The sequence below is a fragment of the Urocitellus parryii genome, chromosome 1 (genome assembly GCF_045843805.1).
Source record: "Urocitellus parryii isolate mUroPar1 chromosome 1, mUroPar1.hap1, whole genome shotgun sequence".
NCBI lineage: Eukaryota > Metazoa > Chordata > Mammalia > Rodentia > Sciuridae > Urocitellus > Urocitellus parryii.
In genome coordinates, this window is record NC_135531.1 from 36,733,688 (window position 1) to 36,758,262 (window position 24,575).

General features: G+C 36.1%; 1 protein-coding gene across 3 annotated transcripts in view; it reads left to right on the plus strand.

The window, feature by feature from the left end:
- The window catches only part of Nnt (nicotinamide nucleotide transhydrogenase), a 98,986-nt gene that overhangs the window by 22,872 nt on the left and 51,539 nt on the right, over positions 1-24,575 (plus strand). For all 3 annotated transcript variants that reach the window (XM_026393624.2, XM_026393623.2, XM_026393622.2), the window contains exons 7-13: positions 2,291-2,478; positions 16,018-16,151; positions 16,545-16,736; positions 17,664-17,817; positions 20,558-20,719; positions 21,883-21,993; positions 23,210-23,355. In XM_026393624.2, coding sequence (XP_026249409.2) covers positions 2,291-2,478; positions 16,018-16,151; positions 16,545-16,736; positions 17,664-17,817; positions 20,558-20,719; positions 21,883-21,993; positions 23,210-23,355 — 1,087 coding nt within the window. The remainder of the gene's footprint in view (positions 1-2,290; positions 2,479-16,017; positions 16,152-16,544; positions 16,737-17,663; positions 17,818-20,557; positions 20,720-21,882; positions 21,994-23,209; positions 23,356-24,575) is intronic.

Genomic DNA, 24,575 nt, shown 5'->3' on the forward strand with positions numbered 1-24,575 from the left:
GGAAAGTTTGGGAAACCATAGTTTAAGCCAGTAAATCACTAGTATCCATCATGCTCTGGAGCGTGTGCCTAAAGAGTAGAACATGCAGTCCACACTGAGCAAGAAGTTCTCTGTTAGCTTAATTAACAAAGCATATTAATTAATGGCCCACACCTGCCCAGCCTCCCCCCAGGACACTCTCTCTTTCTCTCTCTCTAGAGGAACATATGTGTTTGGAGATATCTCATTATTTCCTTTGGATAAATTCTTAGAAATAGAATTTTGGGGTCAAAGATACATACACTTGAAATTTTGATACAGTATTCTTACGTGATGAGATTAATTTGTGAGCAAAGATATAACAATAAAGATTCCAAAGTAGCACTTATATTTTTCTAGGTTTTCATTTTAAAATCAACTTTATCAAGCTATAACGTACATATAAGAAGATACACTATTTTAAATACACTATTTTAAATACATGGTCTGATGAATTTTGAAGAGTGTTATCGTTTGTAAAACCACCACCACTTTAAGATACAGAATATTTCTCTCATCCCAAAACATTCCTTTGTGCTCCTTCCCAGTTAGTCCTGGCTCCAACCAACCATTGATATGTTTCTATCACTACAGCTTTGTCTTTTTAGGGTTTCATATAAAGAAACTCATACAGTGTGTACTCCTTTCATAGTGGGACCACAAGGAATATACTTAGGATGTTATAGGTGAGAGAGATGTTAAACTCAGAAACGTGGTAAATATTAATGTCTGTATGATCATAACAATAAGTACAAGCAGTACATGTTCATTACTGAAAAATACAAAGAAACTAGAGAAGAGAATTAAAATACCTTTTATAATACTACGGGCCAGATGTATTGCTAATGATATTTTGGTATAGTTTCTTAGAGTTTATGTATATATACCTTTTGTATGAAATTTGGATCATATAATAAATGTATATCACTCAACATATATATAATTATATGTATAATTTTGAATCCATCTCAATTTTTATTAATATCAGCAGACATTTAGAAACTTTTGAAAGACCTTTATTCGTGTGGCTGTAACAAATGGAAAATACCAATTCGAATGGACTTAAACCATAAGACAATGCATTCTCCATCCTTAATGAAATTCTGTGGGAAGGACTCCCTTTCACACTAGAGTCACCTGCTTTCTGGTGCTATCAAAGACCAGGCTCTTCTGTCTTTCTTCTCTGCTGTCCTCAACTTTGGCTTCCTCATACGGCTGATTCCACTTGTGCTGGCAGCTTGACCTGCAGAGGCATTCTGGGGCTGCCCATGCCTTGTTAATGAAGTTAGCAGAGAGAGAACGTCTTGCTCAGTGTGGACTGCATGTCCTACTCTTTATGTACACACTTCAGAGCACGATGGTTGCTAGGGATTTATTGGCATAGACCATGGTTTCCCAAACTTCCCCGATGACAAGAATGACCTTCTGTTCTTGCTAAAAATATAGCTCCTGGCCTCTCTGTGGGATATTATAATTCAGTGGTTCTGGGAAGGGACCTAGGAATTTTTAACATGTACTTCAAGTGATTATTGTCATTAGGGAGATTTGAGATTTATTGTAGTGGGATGGATATTGGTGGGTACCACCACAGAGCTGAAATTTTTGTTGGTTTCAGTTTTTCAACCAGCATACAGTGGTTAGGTAACAATTATTTATTTATTCACAAACTGAATTTATTTCTATGTAACTTAAACATGTTGACTTTTCGCATTTTACAGTTTACCACCATTTATAGGTTACTCTCACAATTTAATGAGGACTGGAGGTGAAAGTCATTTTGTTAAAATATTCCTATGTAAAAGAGTCATTTATGTGGGAAAAGCCCCAGTAAGAATAAGCTCAGAACAGTTACAAATGAGAAACACAACTTGGGTGGTATGAATGATGTAAAATCTCAATGTGGATCAGATATAACATCTTTATCAATAGTGGGGCCACAAGGAGCATAACTGATTACTGGAATTTCAGTAGAGAAAAAATATGTTCATAAAAGTATCATCTGCCTCAAGGAAAATATAATTGAGTCAGTTCAATCAGAGGCATCCAAAGAAGTTCTCAAGTTTTGACAATTGGCAGTTTGCGCTTTTTTTTTTCCTTTCAAATGGCAGTTTTTAAACAATTTGTTCTAATTAGTTATATGTGACAGTAGAATTCATTTTAATATATTGTACACAGATGGAGCAGTTTGCACTTCTTAAAAATATATATGTAAGTGAAGATCTTGATTAGGAGCCTAAAATAACTATTGATTTCTCTTCAATAATCACTTTAGAGCTGCAGCTTTGGAACAGTTCAAGTCTCTTGGTGCTGAGCCCTTGGAGGTGGACTTGAAGGAATCGGGTGAGGGACAGGGAGGATATGCAAAAGAGATGTCCAAAGAGTTCATTGAAGCCGAAATGAAGCTCTTTGCCCAGCAGTGCAAGGAGGTGGACATCCTCATCAGCACAGCACTTATCCCAGGTATGACCCTGACTAAATGGTTATTTTTAAGGCACTTATATACTAATGACTTTTTAAAAGCTGATGCTGAATAATTTTTTAACATTTGAATTTCTTTAAGTGAAGACCAATTTTTCTATTATAAAAATACTAGAAAATGAGAAAGCACATGACATAAATCATTGCAGCCCCTTGAAATAACACTCATGAATAATTTGGTATGTTTTCTTCTCGTTTGTTTTATATAACCCTGTTCATAGATCATTCTCTATGTACCATATTATATTCATAACACTTCTGTTTAAATCTTGAAAAATTGTTAATATTTTTCTGTTCTCTTTTTTAAGATGCTATGTTCTTATTGTAGGAAATTCAAGTAGTACTGATATATAGATGATCAGAAGTTCTACCAGAGATGACCATTACTCACACCATTACGTGTGTTTGTGTGTGTGTATTTTTTGATACTGGGTTTTGAACCTGGGATGCTTAACGACTGAGGCACATCCCCAGCCCCGCTTTATAAAATATTTTATTTTTACTTTTCATTTTGTGACAGGTCTTGCTAACTTGCTTAGGGTCTCACTAAATTGTTGAGGCTGGCTTGGAACTTGTGATCCTCCCTCTGCCTAGCCATTTCTAATATTATGATGATCATTTTTCATAGATAAGAGAGAGAGAGAGACAGACAGAGGGACTTTGTGTGTATGTGTGTATTGATAGAATTCCCAGTGTATATTTTTACTTAAGGATATGATACTTTGTCACTTTCTAATTATTTTTCTTTGACAGGTTTGTTCTTTCTAATCAAATTGTGAGCTCTTCAATAGCAGACCCTTCACAACATTTTCTAAATCACATTTTGTACTCAAGGAATGATGTGAAATTGATAAGCATTTATTTGTAAATAGTGGCTTGATCTAGGAAGATATTATGGCAAAGAAATTCTCCACTATTTCTTTTCTTTACTCTTTCTTCCTGTTATTGAATAATAAATACCATGCTGACTCTACTTTTTCCTTTCTGAAAGAAAGCAGTTCAGATAATGAGAGCTTGAAGGATTCATGGTTGCTTGTGTTTGTTCCTGCTAAGGGAGCCTCCAGGGGACTGTGGAGAATTAGAAATTCTCTCTTGTCACCATCCCTCACTAAAATACGCTAGCTAATATCAACCTAAGGACAGGGAAATCAATTGGCATGAGATCTATGAGTTTATGTGGGAAAATATGCTCTCCAAATCTTTCTGTCCTCTATTTGCCCAAGTGATGGGGAAGCTGGTCCTCTCAGATGCCTCATGAAGCTGGCTAGGTGAAGCACACAGGAAAGAAGGTGGTTTAGGCTTAGCTTGTGGAAGCATCTCTGAGTATAGGAATGAGGCCTGTGGTTTAGTAGTAGAGGTGAATGCTGATCAGGAAGCATTGACCTAGGATGGTGCTTGGCAAATCTGTCAGCCAGGACAGAAGTTTCCTACAAGTAGTGGCAGGGGAGTACTTCAGGATCATTCCTTTCCTCTTGTGGCAAATGCTCCTGGTTCAGCTCTTATGCTTTCCTCCCTGGCAGTGCCCAAGTTGAGAAGGGGGAGACTACCATCCGACCACTGAGAGGTATTGTGGAGTGGGTGGAGTGACGTTGATTAGATGTAACAGTTGGCCAGCAGAGGGCACTAAAACATTTACTAATGGAGTAAAGGATGGAAGCTAGCTTTAGTTAACAGTCTTTAATAAAGAACTGGAGATAATTTGGACATGGTATACAGATTTATTATTGATTATAACGATAGCAGTTAGTGATAGAACTTAGGACTTCCTATATAAACACATACTGACTTTTAGGATCTACCCCCATACTAACTTATTTTTTATAAGTAATTATAGTCAAGCATGCTTTAGGGAAGAGTCACATTGTATGAGATGGTTTTGAAGACTAGTTGAAGAGTTTTGTTAATCTGTTTCCCCTCAGCATTTCCTGTTTTCTGAAGCTACGATTTTTTTTTTTTTTTTATTAAACTTGCATGAAGTGTTTGGTTAGTACATTGACCCAGAACTCTCAAAAGGCTTTCTGGAAAAAAACAAAAAGTAAAGTCAATTGGAATTTCATAAAGATAAAAGTGTCTTTTCTAAAGATCTTTTATATCCTTGGGGGAATGAACACTGAAAACATGAGCATTTAAAAACAAGAAAAGATTATGTAAAGGTCCAAACATTCCTTGGAAAACTGTCCTTGGTGTTGTACCTTTATTGGTTTATGTCCTAAATCTTTACATGGATCACCTGATGCAGGGGGATGGGGTGGGGGTAGGGGGGGTGGGGGGGTGGGGGTGGGGGTGGTGGTGGTGGTGGTCCAGCTCTTGAAATATGAGAGCAGCAGTTGTTCTCAAGTTTTCCTTGAGTGGATTCAAAGAGGATTAAGTCAGCTGTCACAAGTTTTCTAACCTGAGACTGTGGTCCAGCATCCATGGAAGGCTGAACTTTAAATCTGGCATGGATGAGAATGTTAAAGAAGGATATCGGCACATAGCAGTTTTTAGGTAGCAACTTTAAAGAATCAGTAAATTTTTATTGCTCTTGAGTAATAAGTCAGTGGGTTTAAAAAGAAAATCACCTTGTACTTATGTGTAGATTGTACATGGAACTAAATAGTTCTGCAGCCAGCTAATTGTTATGCTGCCTGAAATCTCCTACCTTCATCTAGACCCCCTGCTGAGTTGGGTGATGGGTTCAAGGTCACCTCCTTATGCAAGTGACTTCATTATAGGGCCTAGCCACTGTCTCATTTTGTGGTGCTATGCACAGAAGAGAAAGTTCTCAGTCTTCCTGTCCAGCTCTTTGACCTTTGGGGCTACCATTAAAGTCAGTCAGCCCTTTTTTTCTGGAAGTGTTCAGGCTTTTCTACTAAGACTTTAAGATGCAAGAATTTTTTTTGCATCCCTATGATTTTTTGCAGCCATTGTAGAGAGACTTAGAATATTAGAGAGACTTTAGAGTATTTTATCTGGAAGGGACTGAGTCAGGTTGAAAATCTGTTAGGTAGATTAAGGGAGGGAAGTGTTGAGGTGGGGTAAAGATTTTGCATCAACTGTGTCCTGGGAAACTTTTACATTAAGATGTTTTATAGCTTTGCATGTATGCCCCTTCTGTTTAGAATGCCATCCCTGCCATTCCATTGGCTTTTGAAGTCCCACTCCACTCAATTATGACTTCCTCCAATGGTGTTTACTGTGCCCTACTCAGTAGTAAGATGTTCTTTTTTTCTACACTTATGTTACATTACATGTGCTCATATTATAGCAGTGCACAATACGTCCTATGATCTGTGTCCCTGTGAGTGCAGTAGAATGTTCCATTTGTCCTTGTTGTAGCCAGCACTTGGCATAGCACTGTGCACACCATAGCAGTTCAGCAAATGTTGCTGAGCTCTTAATTCCGAGTGCCTTCCTTAGATCTTGGCTGGTACAATCTCTTTCATTTTTCCTGGTGCTAACTAAGGAAAGATAGCATACCCTGTTGGCTCACTTTTGGGTAGGAACATTGCAGAGGCTAATTTAAGACTGGAAAGTTCACTTTCTTAAATTATTCAAAACTAGGACACATGCCCAGTCTGCAATTTGAGAAGGCTAGTTAGGTCTCTCAGGAGTTCAAAGTAGGAAGTAGTGGAAGAACTGGTTAGGAATTAGAAAATGTCTTGTCAGGAAGGAAGACATCCAGTGCTTAATTATAAATTATAATTCTGTAGGCCATATATACGTAGGCCTCTTTATAGAGTCTGGATTAGGCAAGCAGAATTTTTTGTTTTTATCAATACCAGATAGGGTCTATAAAGTACACTTCTCAAAGGACACTTGTGGGGATTTTCCATGACTGGAGAATTGGGAGAGAGTTGGTTTGCTTTGATATGCAATGGCCTTACAGAAATGAGATTGAAACTAAGAGATGTTGCAGTCTCCTGGCAAGTCACAACTTGGTTCTCCTTCTGGTATCATCTGTTTCTTTGAATCTTGTCTTTTACCTGCAGTACAATTATAGTGTAAGAATGGGTTTTCACAGTAATTTGCAAAATCGTACTTTTAGGCCGAAGAATAATCGATACAATAATAATTGATACTCTCCATTTATGTAGTTCTACAAATATTTTTTCCAAAAGTCAGCATTTTTTTTTTCTTTTCAGGTTGTTCTTTTTCTCTGGTCTGCGTTGCGATTTTCAAAGACAAAACTATAGACTATATATCAGGGATTTCTGACTTCTTTGGAATTATATTACTTTTAAAAAACTGATTATCTGATTTTTCCACCATCTTCCCTTAAATCTATTTTGTGACTGTATGGAATTTTGTAATATTACCTCCACAAAGTTTTCATTTGTTTTGAGAATTTTTGAAGGACAGGGAGAAATACTTCCATGTTGCAACATCTAGGGTTAGTAACCACAGGCTGTCTACACACCTCTTGGTAGCTTTCAACACAGGCAGGGCAACTTGTCATCAGGAGAAGGGTGCCAGGAGTTTGGAGTTTTCCATTGCCACTTGTCTGTCTTGATTTCTTAGGGTGTGTTTGAACAAACTTATTGAGTGACTAGGCCAAATTTAACGAATGTTCTGTTAGGAAAATTTATGGCACAGAGTATTGTTTTAGTTTGGTCTGTTATTTCTCCTGAAGTATGTTGCAATATCAAGAAGCCTTATGCTGTCCTCCCTGGCAGTGCCTGAGTTGAGAAGGAGTGGGAGGTTGAGGCTGCCTCAATGGTGAAACAACACTGATAGTTATTGCTCACTTACTGGAACTTCCCACTGTGTATTATTATCCTGAATCTCTTTTCTTCCATTTTCACTGTATTTTCTTGTGCTTCAATATTATTTAGGTTGGTTTAGCTCTACCAACTGTCATAGATTAGCCCAAAAGTATGTAATAGTTCCGACATTATAGAAATTTACTTCTTGCTCATTAACATTAATAGGTAGGTTCATATATTGGTGGGCATCTCTTCTTCCCATCGTCACCTGGAGATTCAGGGTGTGGCAGTGTTGCTGTCTTCATGATGAGGCTCTGAAGGTCACTCTGGGCACTCTCTAATTTGAGGAGTGTGTGTGGGACAGCTAGCAAATGGCACACATCACTTCTGCACATACTTCTTTTGCTAAGACTTGATCACCTAGACAAAGCTAACTGTACAAAAAGCTAAGAAATATTGCCTGATTATGAGCCCAGGTATAAGAAAACATCATCTTGGTTTTTTAAGGTTACCATTGCAAAATACCACAGGTGGACAGCTTAAACAACAGAAATTTTATTTATTACCATCTTTGTTGTCTTCTGGGGCTTCTTTCCATGGTGAATTGCTGTGTTCTCACCTGGTCTTTCCTGTGTGTGTGTGCATCCATGGTGTCTCTTTCTGTATCTAATTTCTCTCTCTCTCTCTAGAGAGAGAGAGAGAGAGAGGGAGGGAGAATTTTAAAATATTTTTTAGTTTTCGGTGGATACAACATCTTTATTTTTTATTTGGTGCTGAGGATAGAACCCAGCGCCCCGCGCGTGCCAGGTAAGCGCGCTACCGCTTGAGCCACATCCCCAGCCCATAATTTTCTCTTTTTTGAGGATACCAGTCAGGTTGGATTAGGGTGGACCTTACTTGCCTCAGTTTAACTTAATTACATTCTTAAAGGCCTTGTCTCCAAATACAGTCATATTCTGAGGTACTGGGGGGTTCGGCCTCAACATGTGAATCCGGGGGTGGGGGTTTGCAATTCAGCCCCAAACAAACTTTGATTTTTGTGCATAGTTAACAGTCTATTTTCTTTTCCCCACTTTGTTATTTTATCTGTTTATGTTTAATCCGTTCTTGGAAAATCAGAGAAAAAAGCATAGTTTTAGCCCCAAGTCAAGTAGTTTTAAATTCTGATTTCATTACTTAACTGTTGATTTGTCTCTCTGAATATCGGAATCCTCATCTCTGAAATGAGGATAAAAATTTCTACTTGTAGAGGTGTTTTGAAGAATAAATGAAGGAAAAGCCCAGTATAGGGCACATGGAAGGTTCCTGCAATACCTTCTATGTCCATGGTGCCTTGTCTTGTCCATGGCACTCAGGGCTAAGATGCTTATTGGCATCTTGAGGATGGTCTCTTTAGGATTATGGATCCACTCCTGAAGTTACATACCAGCTTGCATTAGGTGGCAGTTTGGCATGGGTTTCCTTGGGGAGAGACATGACTTAACTGCATTTTATATGAATTTTCTGAAGATGATCTTTTTTAAAAATCTTTTTTTTATACTAGGAATTGAACACATGGATGCTGTACCACTGAGCTAGATCCCCATCCTTCTTAAAATTTTATTTTCAGGTGGGGTCACACTTAGTTGCCCATGTTGGTCTTGAACTTGTGATCCTCCTGGATCTGCCTTCCAAATTGTTGGGATTACAATTTTGCTTCACTGTACCTATCTTGAAGATAATAATTTTGTAAGGTACCTTTGTCAATTAACTTCATTGTGACCTAAGTTGAAGGACATAGAAGGAAAAAAAAAAGTTATTTCTTTTTTTTTTTTAAAAAACCTTTTAATTATTTTATATTAACAAAATAATAAAATTGGAATATGTACCACATATTCATTGCCTTAATTTTGAAGGGATATTGATAGCTCATGTACATTCATACATTAAATGCATGGAAGAAAAATAAAGAATCTTATAGTTTCTATGAGAATATCATAGTTCCTTATTCATGATGCTTTTTAAGTTTGGCAGATTATTTTCCTGTTTGGGGAATTCTTATATCTTATGAAGTCATGGTGAAATCTTGATTTATTTGGTTTTTATATATATGGAATTTTGTAGTTGTGTGAGATTAGTTTTTAAGATAATGCTTGAAAAATCGTTATAAACATGTTTCTTAATCATGAGATAAAAGCTTGTTTATAGGTTTCTTCTTTAGATAGATATTTGGAGACCAATCCGTTAAAAGATGCTATTGATGGAGGCATATTTTGTGAGTACAGTATTACATTTAGAAACATCTCCAAGAATCCAATTTATAAAAGTCAACTATTTGCTAGCCAAACATTCCTTTGCTTCCATATACAAATAATTGATTGTGCAGAAAAAGTTGTCCACTAGTTCTAGAGGTAGAGCTTGCATGTATAGCACTTTGCTTAGGTATTTAGGCATGGGTAGAAATCTCCTCATGTTCATGAGCACATCTATCCATAGCCTCTTCACCGTGATGGAGGTGTCACATCTGTACTTGGCTTCACCATGGAGCTGGCTAAATCAGAGATTTGTTAAATAATGGATCTGTGGATCAGATGTTCAGCAATTTCTTGCTATATCCATTTATTACATAATTAATCATCTTTTTTTCTTACATGTACATATATATGTATAAACTTTTGTCTTCGTGTGTGACAGTTTTTTTTTTTTAAGCTTTAAGGCCGAATATTTTAAATTTCATCCAAGATCTTGAAATTCCAAATGAACCTTTGGCTCATATCAGTTACAATGTCTTTGGCTGCCAGAAACAAAATTCCAACATAATCTGCCTCAAGGAAGCAGATATCTTTGTTCATGTTAACAGGAAAAAGTCCAGTTGTGCCTGTGGATCAGTGTTTTGTGGTCAGGAGGACTCGGGGTGTGCTCCTTTGTGTTCTTTCAACTTTGTCCTACTCTTTGAGTTGACCTTGTCCTCAGGACTCCAGTTTGTTCCATATAATATCCAGGGAATGAGACAAGCCACTTCTTATGGCTTAAGGCCAGAAATCTATTTAGAAGCCCTTAGCAAACTTTCCCTTGTTCTTATTAGCCTTAATTGAGTTATGTACCCATTTCTGCTCCAATCCAAGTACACAGGGCTATGAGGTACTCAGCTTACACCTGGATCTCTGAGCCAGTCACCAGTAAGGTGATGTGGTTACCTTAGGCCAGCCAGGCTGCTGCTGAAGTGGTTTCTGAGGCCACCTTTCCTGAAGCTCATGGACGGTGTAGAGGAAATGGAATCAGAGTGGGGACAAAAGGAGTAAATGGGTGCGGGTAGGTACTAACATGCTCAGTGCGAAACAGTGTTGTTACAATGAAACTCTAAAATATGTAAACAGTGAAGTTCAGGTTGTTTTTCTTCACCTTCTCAATTTTACATTTGCTCAATATGTAGTAGTGCTACACTACATCAAGAACTATCCTTGTCTTTCTAGTACTTGTTCCTGAGAGATCTGTTTTGGTTTGGATGAATACATTCTGTAATTTGTCTTGTTAATCTATTTGCTAATATGAAGAAGGTATATTGTGTTCATGTTAAAACAGAAAGTTTTTTTTGAGCCTCTGTCTAATTTGATGCTTCACAGGCCAGGAAGTGAAGAATTTCCCCATGATTACACGCCATTGAATAATTCCAGGAAATAATGCTAAATGCTCTTTGGAGTCATTATAAAATTTTGTGGTAAACCATTTCATCTGCTGTCTTTTTGTTCTTAATATTTTTTAGTGGTTTCTTAATATTTTTTTTCTTTTTGGGGTGATTGAAATTGTCTGCCGTGGCTTGATTCTTTTCCCAATAAGATAGAATCTGAGAATTTATTGATTTCAGATGATCATGTTAGACCTGATTTATTCAGAGAGGTATATTACAAATATTTTTTCCAGCAACTCTTTGGTCTTTGTCATTTAGTTTAAGGTACATCACTCTTTTTGAACTTAGTGTTATAGAGAAGTTGATATATTATTTTGCTACATAGCAATAAGTTGTTAAAGCTGTTTTTAGAAATTAGTCATTTTTCTAGCAGTTCCCAATTTTAATGCTTTTAAAATCATATCTTAATATAAATTTATTGATACATATGATTATGAAAATATACTCCAAATTCAATAGCACTTAATAATGAATTTATTTGTGCATATATCAAGAAACAGTACACTTGTGTGAAGCCTTTATAGGGAGTCTACAGTCAATTCTTGGTGTACACTGAGGTTCCAAGAGGTCTTCTAGTACTCTTCAGTATTCATGCTCACCCCAAATAATGGCTGGCCAATTGGAAAAGTCTATAATTAAAAATTTCAGATGATTGCTTTACATACCCAGCTTTTCTAGTAATGTTGTATAACCTTCGAGTACAACCTTTTTTCAGCTAGGGTCATCTAAACTCTAAATCCGTGACCAAAAAACAAACAAACAAACAAAAAAACCTCAGTGTTATAAGTAAAAGTTTCCTTTAGTCTACAAATGGGAGTCACTAAGTAATTACAAATTGAGTCAATGAATGAATGACTACTTGAATGATGACTGTGAGTGCTTGATGTCCTGCCATTGTCTTGGCAAACAGTATGGAAATAACTCCCAAATGGGAAGGAACTGAGTAACTTTACCAGGAGAACTTCATGTCCATGAACCAGAAAGGAGCAAGCAATATTTCATAATGTTGGACATCATGTCACATCTTTCACCCAGTTTGTATTGTGCCAGGAAATATTTAAACATTTTCTCTTTCTTAATTATTTTTATATCAAAGTGATTTTTAAAAGAGGGGCAATTTTAGGAAATGTAATAATCTTGGCATTTTTGTATATTGTATCTTTTGCAGATAAATGATAAATTTAACAGCAATGAGCTTCAAAATGGGAAATCCCAATTGTGCCTTCATAAAAGAAAATATCTTTCATCTGTGTTCTTTGATTAACTCTTCTGCAGTTATGTCTTAAAATACCCAAGATGCTCATTTAATCTTTTATCCTTATTTCTAGGACCTCATCAGATTGTATATTGGGAAGATTTTGCAGAAAACATTGTTTACAATGTATAACGTAGGGGGAAAATAGAACCAATCTGTACACACGTCCTGTTCTCTATCTTTAGTTGTGTCTCTGTCTTCCTTTATAAATATCTATATTTTGGTGGTGCTGGGGATTAAACTCATTGCCTAGTACATGCTAGGCAAGTGCTCTACCACTGAACTACATCCCCAGCCTCTTTTACAAGTGTTTTGGTGTGCTCTTTGAAATACTATCCTAACTACACATTTAGGATGCTGCTGCAGTTGGGAGGACAGGTAACTTTCCATGAAGCCTTTTCAGTTAGTAAGTAAAGAGGTTTGGTCTGATGCTTTTTCAAAGTTATTCTAATTCTCCCTAGTACCGAATCTTAAACCACCTTCTCTAATTAAAGGAGAACATGGTTGTGATTTTGTGGAGATACTTTTTTATTTTTTATTAAAACAATTTGTGGCTTTTATTAGAGAGGCAATGAAGTACAAAACAGAAAATAGAAAATAACGAAATAGCTAGAAAATAGGAAATAATATAAGCGATCCCTCTACTTAGTGAATACTGTTAACATTTTACCATTTCCTTTCTGTATTTTTTTTCAGTGTGTTTTTATAATGTTTAGATCAAGGTGTACTATGTCTTTTCCCCTCATTTAGAATTGAAAGCTTTCCATTTACTACAATATGATATATCATTAAGAATCCTTGTAAATATATTTTGATGGTTTTACAGAATTTTCTTATTGGGATGTGCCATATTTTATTTAATTGCTCCCCCAAAGTTGGGCTTTTAATTTATTTCTGTCAATTAAAAAAAAGTTCTTGTAACATTTATTTCTGCATAACTTCTATGTCTGCATTTTCACTTACTTTTCCAAGGATTAATCACATATTAGAAGTAGCATCACTGGATATCAATGTTTTTGGCCAGTTGATATACACTTAATGAACTGATTTTTTGAAAGACTGTGTAGTTCATAATTTCATCAGTAAGTTTTTTAGTTAATTGTTTTATCTCAACATTAGATATCATGACTTTTTGACTTTGCTAGTTTTAGAGGCCAAAAAAACAATTTCTTACTTTTTCCCCATATTTCTTTGACTGTAGTAGAACTTTTTTTCCATTAAAAAATTGACCATTTATGTTTATTGTTCATTTATCTATTAGAATCTTAGCATTTTGTTTTTATTTAAATTTCTGTGAACTTTTTAGTAGACTAATTTGTGTCATTTGTGATTTTTGAGGATTATAATATGTACATTTTTCAAATTTAAATATATTGATGCTTTTCTTTGTAATTTCCCTCATTGCTTCGAATTTAGAAAGTAGTTTCTGTATTCACAAACTAGAGAAATATTTAAGCAGTTCTCTTCTTCCACTTTTCTTTTTTTTGTTGGGTTGGTTCTCTTACAGTTAATTCTGATCTACCTAGTAAAAGGATATTATGTTTGGGTAGAGTCTTTTTTTCTTCCAAATACCTAACTAATCATCTTATTTCATTTGTTCTTTACATTTTATGATGCCACATTTATCAGACATTGACTTTTATCATATTAGGTTATTAGAGTAAGATAGTATTTTGAAATTGTCTCCTCAGTTTTTCTCTTGACCTATTCTTTTGAGGATTTGCTCATTGGGAACTTTTATTTACTACCCTGCTTCTCTTTTGGCTCTCTTTTTCCCCCATCTGTTATTAATTTTTATTTCTGCACTTCTTCCAGAATTAAAAAAAAATTGCTTCATATGTGAGTGCTTACGGGCAGCTGCACTGTTAGATTTATCATTGTATTCCCTGTAGCCCTTATTAAGATTTCTTAATTTTAAAATTAGAACATTTGAGAGATAAGAAAAAGTGCAGAGAAGAAAATAACTTGGTCTCCCCATTCAAATATACCATAATTTTGTTAAATGTTATTTGACAGAATTTACCACAATCTATATAGTATATGTGTGTGTGTGTGTACATATATATGAGAAATGCTGAAATATACACATTTATAAGTGTATACTACTTTGTTATGTGCTTTTTACTTATAATAATTTTATATCTTTAAATATTCCTCTCTGAATGAAGTAGACTTTTAAATTATTCTGGTGATCTCTACCAGTCTGTACACTAAATAATCACTCATCATGAAAGAGTATGCTGTTGTTTCAAAATGATCGAGTTTTGGAGAAATAATATGGATAGAACACCTGTTATCTCTAAGATGCACATATGTATATGTATTTTTTAAGACTGTATCAGCTACTGCACAGTCGTTTTATTCAGGTTGAGTGAGTAAAATGTGAGAAGACAAATAGATTGGTGCATTTCATGTGTTTTTGAAGGATGCTAAATGGTTTGGCCACTTGAGGTCTTGCAGAGTGGTAGCATTGCAGTCTAGGGACTGATCCTTGGCTATTGATGTCTCAGAAAGAAGAAGGAATCCAGAATTTCTAGGGCAAGAGAAATTACATGCCAAGAATTTGTATATTGGTAGCTGCAAAGTCTGTTCAGTCAAGTCAAAGGGGTAGACCTGAATTCAAAGGGTCATTTTAGGTACAATGACCGGAGGGCACAAGGAAGGTGGAAGGAAAATCTCTAACAAACAGGAGGTTGGGCAGTAGAGAAGTGGCTCTGGGTGAGAGGGTCGGAGTGGTGATGACAGCAGTATCTGGAGAGTACAGGTGAGCACTTTAGATTGACCTCATTGTGAGGATGCAACTGCCATCTTTCACTGGGGAGCTGAGGAACATGACCTTTATTATGGGATTCTCATGGTCGAGTACGATTTAAATATTTTTAAGGATCCTTTGCTAGATTATGTCGGGGAGGGAAGGGGGAATACTTTCAGGGAATTTTGAGAAGTTATGAAACTATCAGGACTTTAAGGCATTGTCTTTTGGGAAAAATGTGTCTTGATGCTTATTGTATCCATGGATACTCAGAAGAGAGAACCAGAGATTATCCAACAAATCATGTGGCAGCCAGCTGATTATGGTTGAGGCTGAAGGTCCAATGGGTAGTAATGGGAGGGCATCCTAGAAGAGCACCTCAGCTCAGGAAGGAAGGCCTTCAGTAAGGAGAGCCTCTGGATTTGAACTTGATCTTGACAATATGAAGTTTGTAGCAAAAAGGAGTTACCACATAAACCCTCATATCTTCACAGTCTTTTATCACATGTGCTACAAAGGAGTGTTATTTTTCTTTTTGAATCGTATGTATACCGGTCAAGTAGATTGAAAATTAGATGATTGTAACACAAATTTTATTTTTAATTGTTTTCTGTTTATAAAGTTGACATGGCACTTTCTGTTCTCTCCTAGAAGTTATCCTTGTTAAATTAAGGTAGGTTAATACAATGTGTTGGGTAACCTGGTGATATTTGTTAAGATGTGTGGAAATAGTCTATTTTGTAATTTGTAAAGCAGTACCAACTATACTCTTGACATTTATGAATTGTTTAACTTGAGTGAACAACATGATTTCTGTAATGGCTTATTATTATTCATTAAAAAAAAAACACCAAATTGTTTCTCTCTGGGTATATGAGCTAGTTGGGAAAAGCAGGGCTGAGATTCTCATGCTGAGCAGGTGGCAAACCTCACTCACCAGCTGAATGGCTCCATCCTGCACTCTGGCCTTACAGCCTACATTAATATTTTTTCCTGTAGAGAAAGGTCTATCTCAACGTGTGTTACCTATGGTCTTTGGTGATATCTTGGAAAGAGTTAAAATTGCAGATGTTAAATTCCTGAGTGCCCAGAGACTCCTTACCAATTAGAATATAAAGCTTCTCAGAGTGATAATTTGTATTGTTTTCTTTAATTTTATTAGGTAAAAAAGCTCCTGTTTTATTTAGTAAAGAAATGATTGAGTCAATGAAGGAAGGTTCAGTTGTTGTGGATCTTGCTGCAGAAGCTGGCGGAAACTTTGAAACCACTAAGCCAGGAGAACTTTATATTCATAAGGTATAGCAAAAAAACATTTTCTGCCTGTGAATGAATGCTACTATTATTATTAATTTGTGAGGTTTTTTTTTTTTTTTTTTTTTTTTTTTGCAGTACTGGGAATAGAATTCATGGCAGGTGTTCTGTCACTGAGCTACATCCCAGCTTCCTCTGAGGGGGATGTTTATTCCTTTAAATATTTGAAAAAATTGAGACCTGAAACTTTTTAAAATTAAAAACAGGTGCAGTTAAAGATCTTTTTGAAATTCGTACTTATGTTTGAGAGAATGTATGTATATATATGCAAAAGATATATAATTTTAAAACTTAGTATTGAGTATGAATGGGAATTGTCTTGGAAAGAATGTGAGCATAAGGTAATATACCTCTTTGACTGTATGCGTTTTCATTTAGGGAGTCACTCATATAGGCTACACAGACCTTCCCAGCCGGATGGCCACCCAGGCCAGTACTCTGTATTCCAACAATATTACCAAGCTCCTGAAGGCCATCAGCCCTGACAAAGATAATTTTTATTTTGAAGTGAAAGATGATTTTGACTTTGGTACAATGGGTCATGTCATTAGAGGAACTGTAGTGATGAAGGTAAGTAGAGATGTCTTCCTTCCTGTGTTTTTTTTTTTTTTTTTTTTTTTAATTTTGCAGTACTAGCAATTGCACCCAGGGAGCTCTACCACTGAGCTTCATCCCAGCCCTTATTATTATTTTATTTTGAGTTAGAGTCTTTTCAAGATGCCAGGCTTGAATGCCAATTGAATGTGGTAATTCTCTTGCCTTAGCCTCCCTAGTTGCTGGGATTATAGATGTGCACTACTGCTCCTGGCACTTCCTGTGTTTTTAATGTAAATTCATTTTAGAATCTTTGTTCAGGCAAGAATCATTTTCAAATATTAATGTGCTCTAGTGAAATACTGACATACCAGGTTTATGCCAATACAATTATTTAAAAGTGGAGAATGATTTAAAGAAAAATATTTCAAAGTCTCAAATATATACAACTCACTGAAAATGTTCTTTGCATTTGAAAACCAGAAACAAATGGAAATTGAATAAAATAAAGCAGTGTTCTCTCCACAGGCCTGCTTTTTTGGGTTTGATCTGTATTTTCTATATACGTTCTACACACATACAAATTATAGATCTATGTATGTGTAATACAAAAATTACATATTTGTGTACACGTTATAAATTTTATGAATTTATAATATACTTATGTAAAATTATATGTAGAATAGCTTTTTTTAAAAACAGTTATTTCTGTAAGTGGTTTTTGAAATATTGGTTTGACCTTTTAAAATAATACTATTTTTTGGGGCTGGGGATGTGGCTCAAGCAGTAGCGCGCTGGCCTGGCATGCGTGCGGCCCGGGTTCTATCCCCAGCACCACATACAAAAACAAAGATGTTGTGTCCGCCGATAACTAAAAAATAAATATTAAAATTCTCTCTTTCTCTCCCTCTCTCACTCTCTCTTTAAAAAAAAATAATAATACTATTTTCTGATCTCTGTTAGGATGGTGAAGTGATTTTCCCTGCTCCCACACCGAAAAATATTCCTCAAGGTGCCCCAGTAAAACAGAAGACAGTGGCTGAGCTAGAAGCTGAAAAGGCAGCTACTGTTACACCGTTCAGGAGGACCATGGCCACAGCTTCTGCCTACACAGCAGGTGAGGATCCTGGCTGTGTAGCAAAGAGACCTGATTGTGTTCATTTTATATGTAATGTCGTAATTGTCAAATTAGGTAAATGCAATGGTGTTGTTGTTCTGTGGATTCCATTCATAACTGGGCCTGAAAGACTTGACTTTTTATCAACATGTTACTTGTCTCACTTCTTTTTCTTCTTCTTTTTTAAATATTTAGTTTTTAGTTGTAGGTGGACACAGTCCTTTATTTTTATGTGGTGCTGAGGATCGAACCCAGTGCCTCACACACGCTAGGCTAGCGCTCTACCTCTGAGCCACAACCCCACCCCACTTGTCTCACTTCTTTGGGATTGATTAACCCCACTCCAGAGACACAAACTGTATGCTGAATACTTAAGAGAAGCCATGTGAAATGACATCCAGGCTGTGAGCATGATTCCTTTTATAGAAAACATTTTAAATATAGTCATTGATATTTCTATCCACACTGATTATATTGGTTGTGATGGATATCAGATTGTGTTGGTGTTAAGTTATGTGTAAGTGTAGTTAAGGGCATCTTGTACTTTGCAAAACATCAGTTGTGAGTAGTTGGCTAAGTATCTGAGTAGTTGGGTAAGACTGGGAAGCCAAATATTTGCCTTAAAGAATAAACACTGCAATTATAGAGCCTTTGGATATTTGACTAACATTCTAAATTACTCACCTAGTAAAAATTTACTATTTTGATTTTGATCTCTTTAAAATTTAACATAAGTTTTTTGTTGTTGTTTTTAAGTTCAACTTTGTGAAAACCTGAAAGAATTATTGTAAAATAGTGACAAATATTCATTATGGTTATGCATTGTTAGATACTGAAATCTGGGTATTTGACTTAAAATTGGTTTCTCTTTCATAGAACAAATTAAAAATATTTAGATCTACTTAGAGCCAAAATAAAAACAAAGGAAAACTTTAAAGAACGAAGAACAAGCACCAGGCACACAGAATTCTTGTAGCCTCAGCATTATCTGAATTCCCATGTGAGTCCAGATGTTCTAAAGCTAAGTGTGTAACTCCTTGAATAAAGAGCTCGATTCAGCAAAATGAGTGGAAAGCTTCTGGTGATGAACATTGCAAGTAGATAGGGCAGTGTCCCTACTTGCACTCACTTGTTTAAAAAAAAGAAAAAAAGAAACTAGATTATTGTATCACACATGGAGTTTTTTCTGAGTAGCATTATAAATTTCTATTTATCTTTGAAATTCCTAAATAAATGATGGGAAAGTGCATGCAGTTTTATTTTTCTAGGTTTCAGTTATATTTATTGAGTCAAGGTATATTGCTTTTTGCTAGATTATTAAAGAATTGATCTTTGTATGTCTCTTTGATGCAAACAAATGACTATGGATTATGATAATTCAATATTTTCTGACTAATGTGGTTAGAATAAGAATTATCATTTAGTGAGTGCTAGGCATTGTGCTGAATATTTCATATGCCTTAGGCTAATTTTATTCTTTAAAAGAATTCAGTAAGGTAGGCATAATATTATACTCTTTTACAGATGAAGACAGGGTTACTAATTTTATGGATAAAGACACCAAAGCACAGACAATTTAGGCAATTTGCTTTAGATCACACAGTTGGAGAGCACCAGAATGAGGATTTAAACCAGGCAGTCTGACTTAGGAAAACTTATGATTAACTACAACCCTAAACAGCTCTCTGATTTTTAACTAGAAGGCCAAATATTTTATCTGACTTTCCCTCCAGATGGTTAACAGGCCATGTGTTAGAACCTTGGAAATATTGTATGTGGGTAGAAAAACATAAACCTTCACTCTTACTGAATGACTTAAAGTAAAATTAATGTCAATTTGTAGATGTCCCAGTTATACCGTTTAGAAAATAATAGTTCCTACCAAAGAAGTGAGAGGTTCCTCCCTCTCTACAGTAATGCACTGTAGTTCTATTTTCACTGACCATTAGGTAACCCTTTCTCCTGCTGCAGAGCAGCTATCCACATGTTTGCTATTAAGGAAGGCGCTAATTAAAGATGTATGTTCAGAACTGACTGTTTGTATTCTGCACATTCTTAATTTAATTTGTATTTTTTTTTCCTTTTCTTTGTAAAATCCTGTTTGCTGACTTGGTGTTGAGGCTAGAGCTGACTGCCCTGGCCAGCAGTCCAGTCCAGATTCGGGAGCAATTGCAAAACTTCTGTCCCGGGTGGGTGGAAGCCATATGTTTTGGGGAGGTGCTGGAGTGAATGAAATCCTTCCTACTCTTTTAAAACCTCTCTTCCTCAGCCAATTCTGAGAGTGACATAAAATTGGCCTCATAAAAGTCCTGTCTTATAAAGGTTATGTCTTGCCCAAGTAGAAAATGCTTTGTAGCTCCTCTGTAGGCCTATAATTCTGGAATAAAAATGTTTGTATAAATACATGTGGCATTGTCAATGAAAGTTGAAACACAGAAGAGGACAAAGCTTTGCAAAGGAAAATGTGCAAATTATTATTAAGGTGACTCATAAATATTAGTGGATCTTTACAAAGTATTTGAGAGATGGAGTGGTCAGAAAGTTGTGTTTTGTCCATAATATCTTCCTCCTTCCCCTACTTCTCAAATGCCAAATGTGTAATTTGCTCTTTATTGGCAAGGGAGTGGAATGTGAGACACAGACTCTTCATATGTTTGACTGTGTGTGGAGGTATGTATGTGTTCTTTTTTAATCTGAGATAATGGGAAGTCATCTCACACTCTTTACTTTCTTTCTCTAGGTCTCACTGGGATGCTGGGTTTGGGCATTGTGGCTCCCAATCTAGCCTTTTCTCAGATGGTGACCACTTTTGGCTTGGCCGGCATCGTGGGGTACCACACCGTCTGGGGAGTGACTCCTGCTCTCCACTCACCACTGATGTCTGTGACTAATGCAATCTCAGGTTTGTTCTTCATGTGTTTGCTTCATCTTAGGTTTTCAAAGGCTTCTTAGCTTTAGGAGTACTTTCCATGAGGTTTATAAAGTCTGTGTTTTCAAATTGTTTCCCTTGGTATAAGAGGTGGTTATTAAGGTGACTCACAGCTTCCCCAAAGGTGGGGGTTGGGTTGTGAAGTAAAAGGTCATGCAGCATTAGCCCTTTGGGCTGCTTCTGTTTCAAGCAATGCAGGTCTACTGGTATTTCTTTCAATTATGATTTCCTTTAAGGAAAAGTTTTCACTGATGAAATGTGAAAACTCCTGTTTCACAGAATCAGTTGCCACATCCTATGGGTGCTCTTCTTAAGTCAAACTGACATTCAGCCTATCGAGGTTTCAATAAGTGATACCAATACGTGGTATCAGTTCACAATAAAGCACAGGAGATAGGAACTGGCTTGCTGAGACAGCATCAGGCATTTCTTTACTCTGATCCAAGCTGCCATCCACGTGGCTGCCTAGGAACTGTTCTTTGGCCCCCAGTGATGGCTCCAACATGAGGAAATGATACACACATGGAACAGGCAACAGGTCATTTCTTTTTTCTCTGGTGGTGCTGGAGATCAAACCCAGGGCCTCACGTATGCCAGGCAAGCACCCTACCACTGAGCTACGTTCCCAGCCATCCATGGTCATTTCTTATAACATTGTTAGGATTTCTGCAGAGATGTCAAGTTTCAAGAGGTTCTATACTCAGGAAAGCCCAAAGCTGCGGCATCCCCATCAAGTATTTATAGTTCACTTAGTCCTTTCCAGTCTGTTTATAAGGTATCTACCTGTGGACACTTTTCCCTAAAAGCAATGTTGTCTAGTGGCATTGTTGATTTATATCAGTCAGGGTCAGAGCAAAAAAGTTACAGGAAGGTCAGATTCTAATGCAAAAGGAGGAAAGGTTTTGCTAACATTTTGCCCACGATAGTACTTTAAGTGAGAAAAGTGTGGAGGTGTGTTATCTATAGTCCTCATTAGGAAAATCGTTTATGTCTGAATGGAGGCACAAAGAGGCTGCTTTGTGTTTGGTAGTGAGAACTTTCCCCTTGTGAATCTGTGTATGACAGGTCTGTCCTTCAGCTGTGACATTTCATTTGGAGTTACCTCTATAATCACCATATTAATGTTTTCTTTCTAGGTTTGACAGCAGTTGGTGGATTGGCGCTGATGGGGGGACATTTGTATCCTTCCACAACTTCTCAGGGTCTTGCTGCTCTTGCTACATTCATCTCCTCAGTCAACATTGCAGGTATGATGATCATGAAAGAACCTAGAGTGCTATTTTTTTTCCTTTTGGTACCAGGGATTGAACCCAGTGGTGCTTAACCACTGAGCAACATCCCCAGCCCTTTTTTACTTTGAGACAGTGCCTTACCAGGTTGCTGAACCTGGCCTTGAACTTGTGACCCTCCCTTCTCAGCCTCCTTATTTTGGTATTGCAACCATGTACTACTGTGTCAGCTTAGAGTACTTTTTTAATGAAGACATAGGCTGCAAATTCAAATCAGAATAAAGTGGACTTTCTGACTTTAAGAAACTAACTGTATCATGAAAGAATATTTTACTCAGACCATAAATGCTCTTTGTGAAGGAAACTTGATAATTTTGTCCATTTGTAATTGTTAGAAACTCTGTTGATAAAAGAACAACTTTCCCCATGCCCCCAAACAAACAAAATGATGTCTTGCTACAAGTTAACTAGAAAGTTATCAAGTGCATAGTTTTGGATTACAATGATTTAGTGCTATCACCTAACATCTACAAAGGCATATAGTTTTTTATAACATTTTAGTCTTCTGGCTTACTGCAGACAATGTTTGTTCCTAAAAACTGAAAGCTTAACACACTATTCATGTATGAGTCTCATTTGGTGCTATTTTGTAGCTAAGATTCTTTAATGTGTCCAAGAAACATGGTGCCTGTCCATATGCTATTTTTTCTTTATCACTTAGTACAGTTATCAAATGAAGTAACCTAATACTAAGACAAAAAAATAGGGGCTGGGATTGTGGCTCAGCAGTTAGATGCTCACCTGGCATGGGCAGGGTGCTGGATTCAATCCTCAGCATCACATAAAAATAAAATAAAGGTATTGTGTCCAACTACAACTAAAACAAAATATTTTTAAAAAGAAAAAAAATACTGACTATTGATCTTTTGCATTTCCAAGCTTTTTGAAGAGCTGTTTGCTTTTAGTCATGCAGAAATAGTTGTTTTTGCATTTTGATAGCAAGTTTCCTTCCTGAATATACGTGAAAATATGTAGGGTTTTTTTTCCCTCTAATTTCTGGCTTGAATAGTAGAATGATTTTTATTTTTGATACTCTAAAAATGTTACTTAAGTTATATTTATACCTAGGTGATAAAATATGTTTAAACAGAAAAATTATAAGACTTTTGGAAAAAAAATCACTCTGCTCAATGGGACACCTCTTTTTGTTTTGTCTTCCCTTTGCTTTGATAAGGTGGCTTTCTGGTGACTCAGAGAATGCTGGACATGTTCAAGCGTCCCACGGATCCCCCAGAATATAATTACCTGTATCTGCTCCCTGCTGGCACCTTCGTGGGTGGATATTTAGCTGCCCTTTATAGTGGCTATAACATTGAACAAGTAAGAGGATTTTTGAATGGTTTTATTTTTACCACTGTGTTTTCTTCCTTATTAGATTTAACATTATTATTACCACAATTCAAACTCTTAAGAAAATACTACTCTGCCAAGCAAATTCAGTAATTACCATTCTCTAAGTATAAGGACCCTGGATTCTACAGATAGAGTTGCCTGCTAATGGGGGTTTACCTGTCCCTAAATTTTTACATGAAAAAAAAGTTGAGAAGGTATTAGTACCTTATTTATGTACATGGCTGGGTTGTTTTAAGGTTTCAATGAAATAATCAGTGATTAATTTGACAAATTTTTGTTATTAAGAACTTAGTCGTTTTCCTGCTTTCTTTGTCCTTTTTGGGCACTCTACCACCAAGCTGTATCCCCAACTCTTTTTAATTTTTTGAGACAGGGTCTTGCTAGTTTGCTTAGGGCCTTGCTGAACTTTTCCTATTTTCTTTCTACTTCTACAAATCCAGTAAGTCATGTTGTTACCAGGAAATGTCAGGCCAATTCATTTTTAAAAAGAAAATTTAAAAATTAATGTTGAATAGTAAAAGAGAAATAATCAAGTTGAACTTTGAAAGTTCCCAGTCAAAATATAATAGAGCCTCAACTTTGATCTGAACTATTTTCCATTTCTTTTCAATGACTGTCACTGATTGCAACCTCTGTAACAGAAGAATCATGTCTCTCCTGGTTTCTTCTGTGTTTCTAACATGGAGTATTTGTTGAATTAACAATATTTTTTTAGGAAGAGTTGAATCAATGAGTCAGGGACATGAAAGTCTGAATTCCAGATTTGCCCTTTTCATTTGACCTTGAAGAAATCATGTAATCTTTTTAGTCTTAGATTTTCTCTTTTGTAAATTGAAGATAGTGATTCTTTCTTCATGTTGGTCTCATGAAACTAAGTCAAGTGAAGTCTATGCACATTTCCTGGCTCTTATGACATCAGGGCTTAACTCCTTTGTAACATTTGGTCAGGTTTAGTATCACATCCAACAATAACTCCATTAAATTTAGATATTTTTATATGTATTTATGTATAACATGTGTATAACCCAGAAGAAACCAATTTACATAATGGTATAATTGCAAATACAACACAAAGTATTTAACATGCTAATATTCCTAACAGGTAGGAAAACATACTGAAATATGAAAAGAGCTCAGATTTGTCCCTTTGTTATCCAAACTTAAATTGTCCTTAGAGAATCATGTTT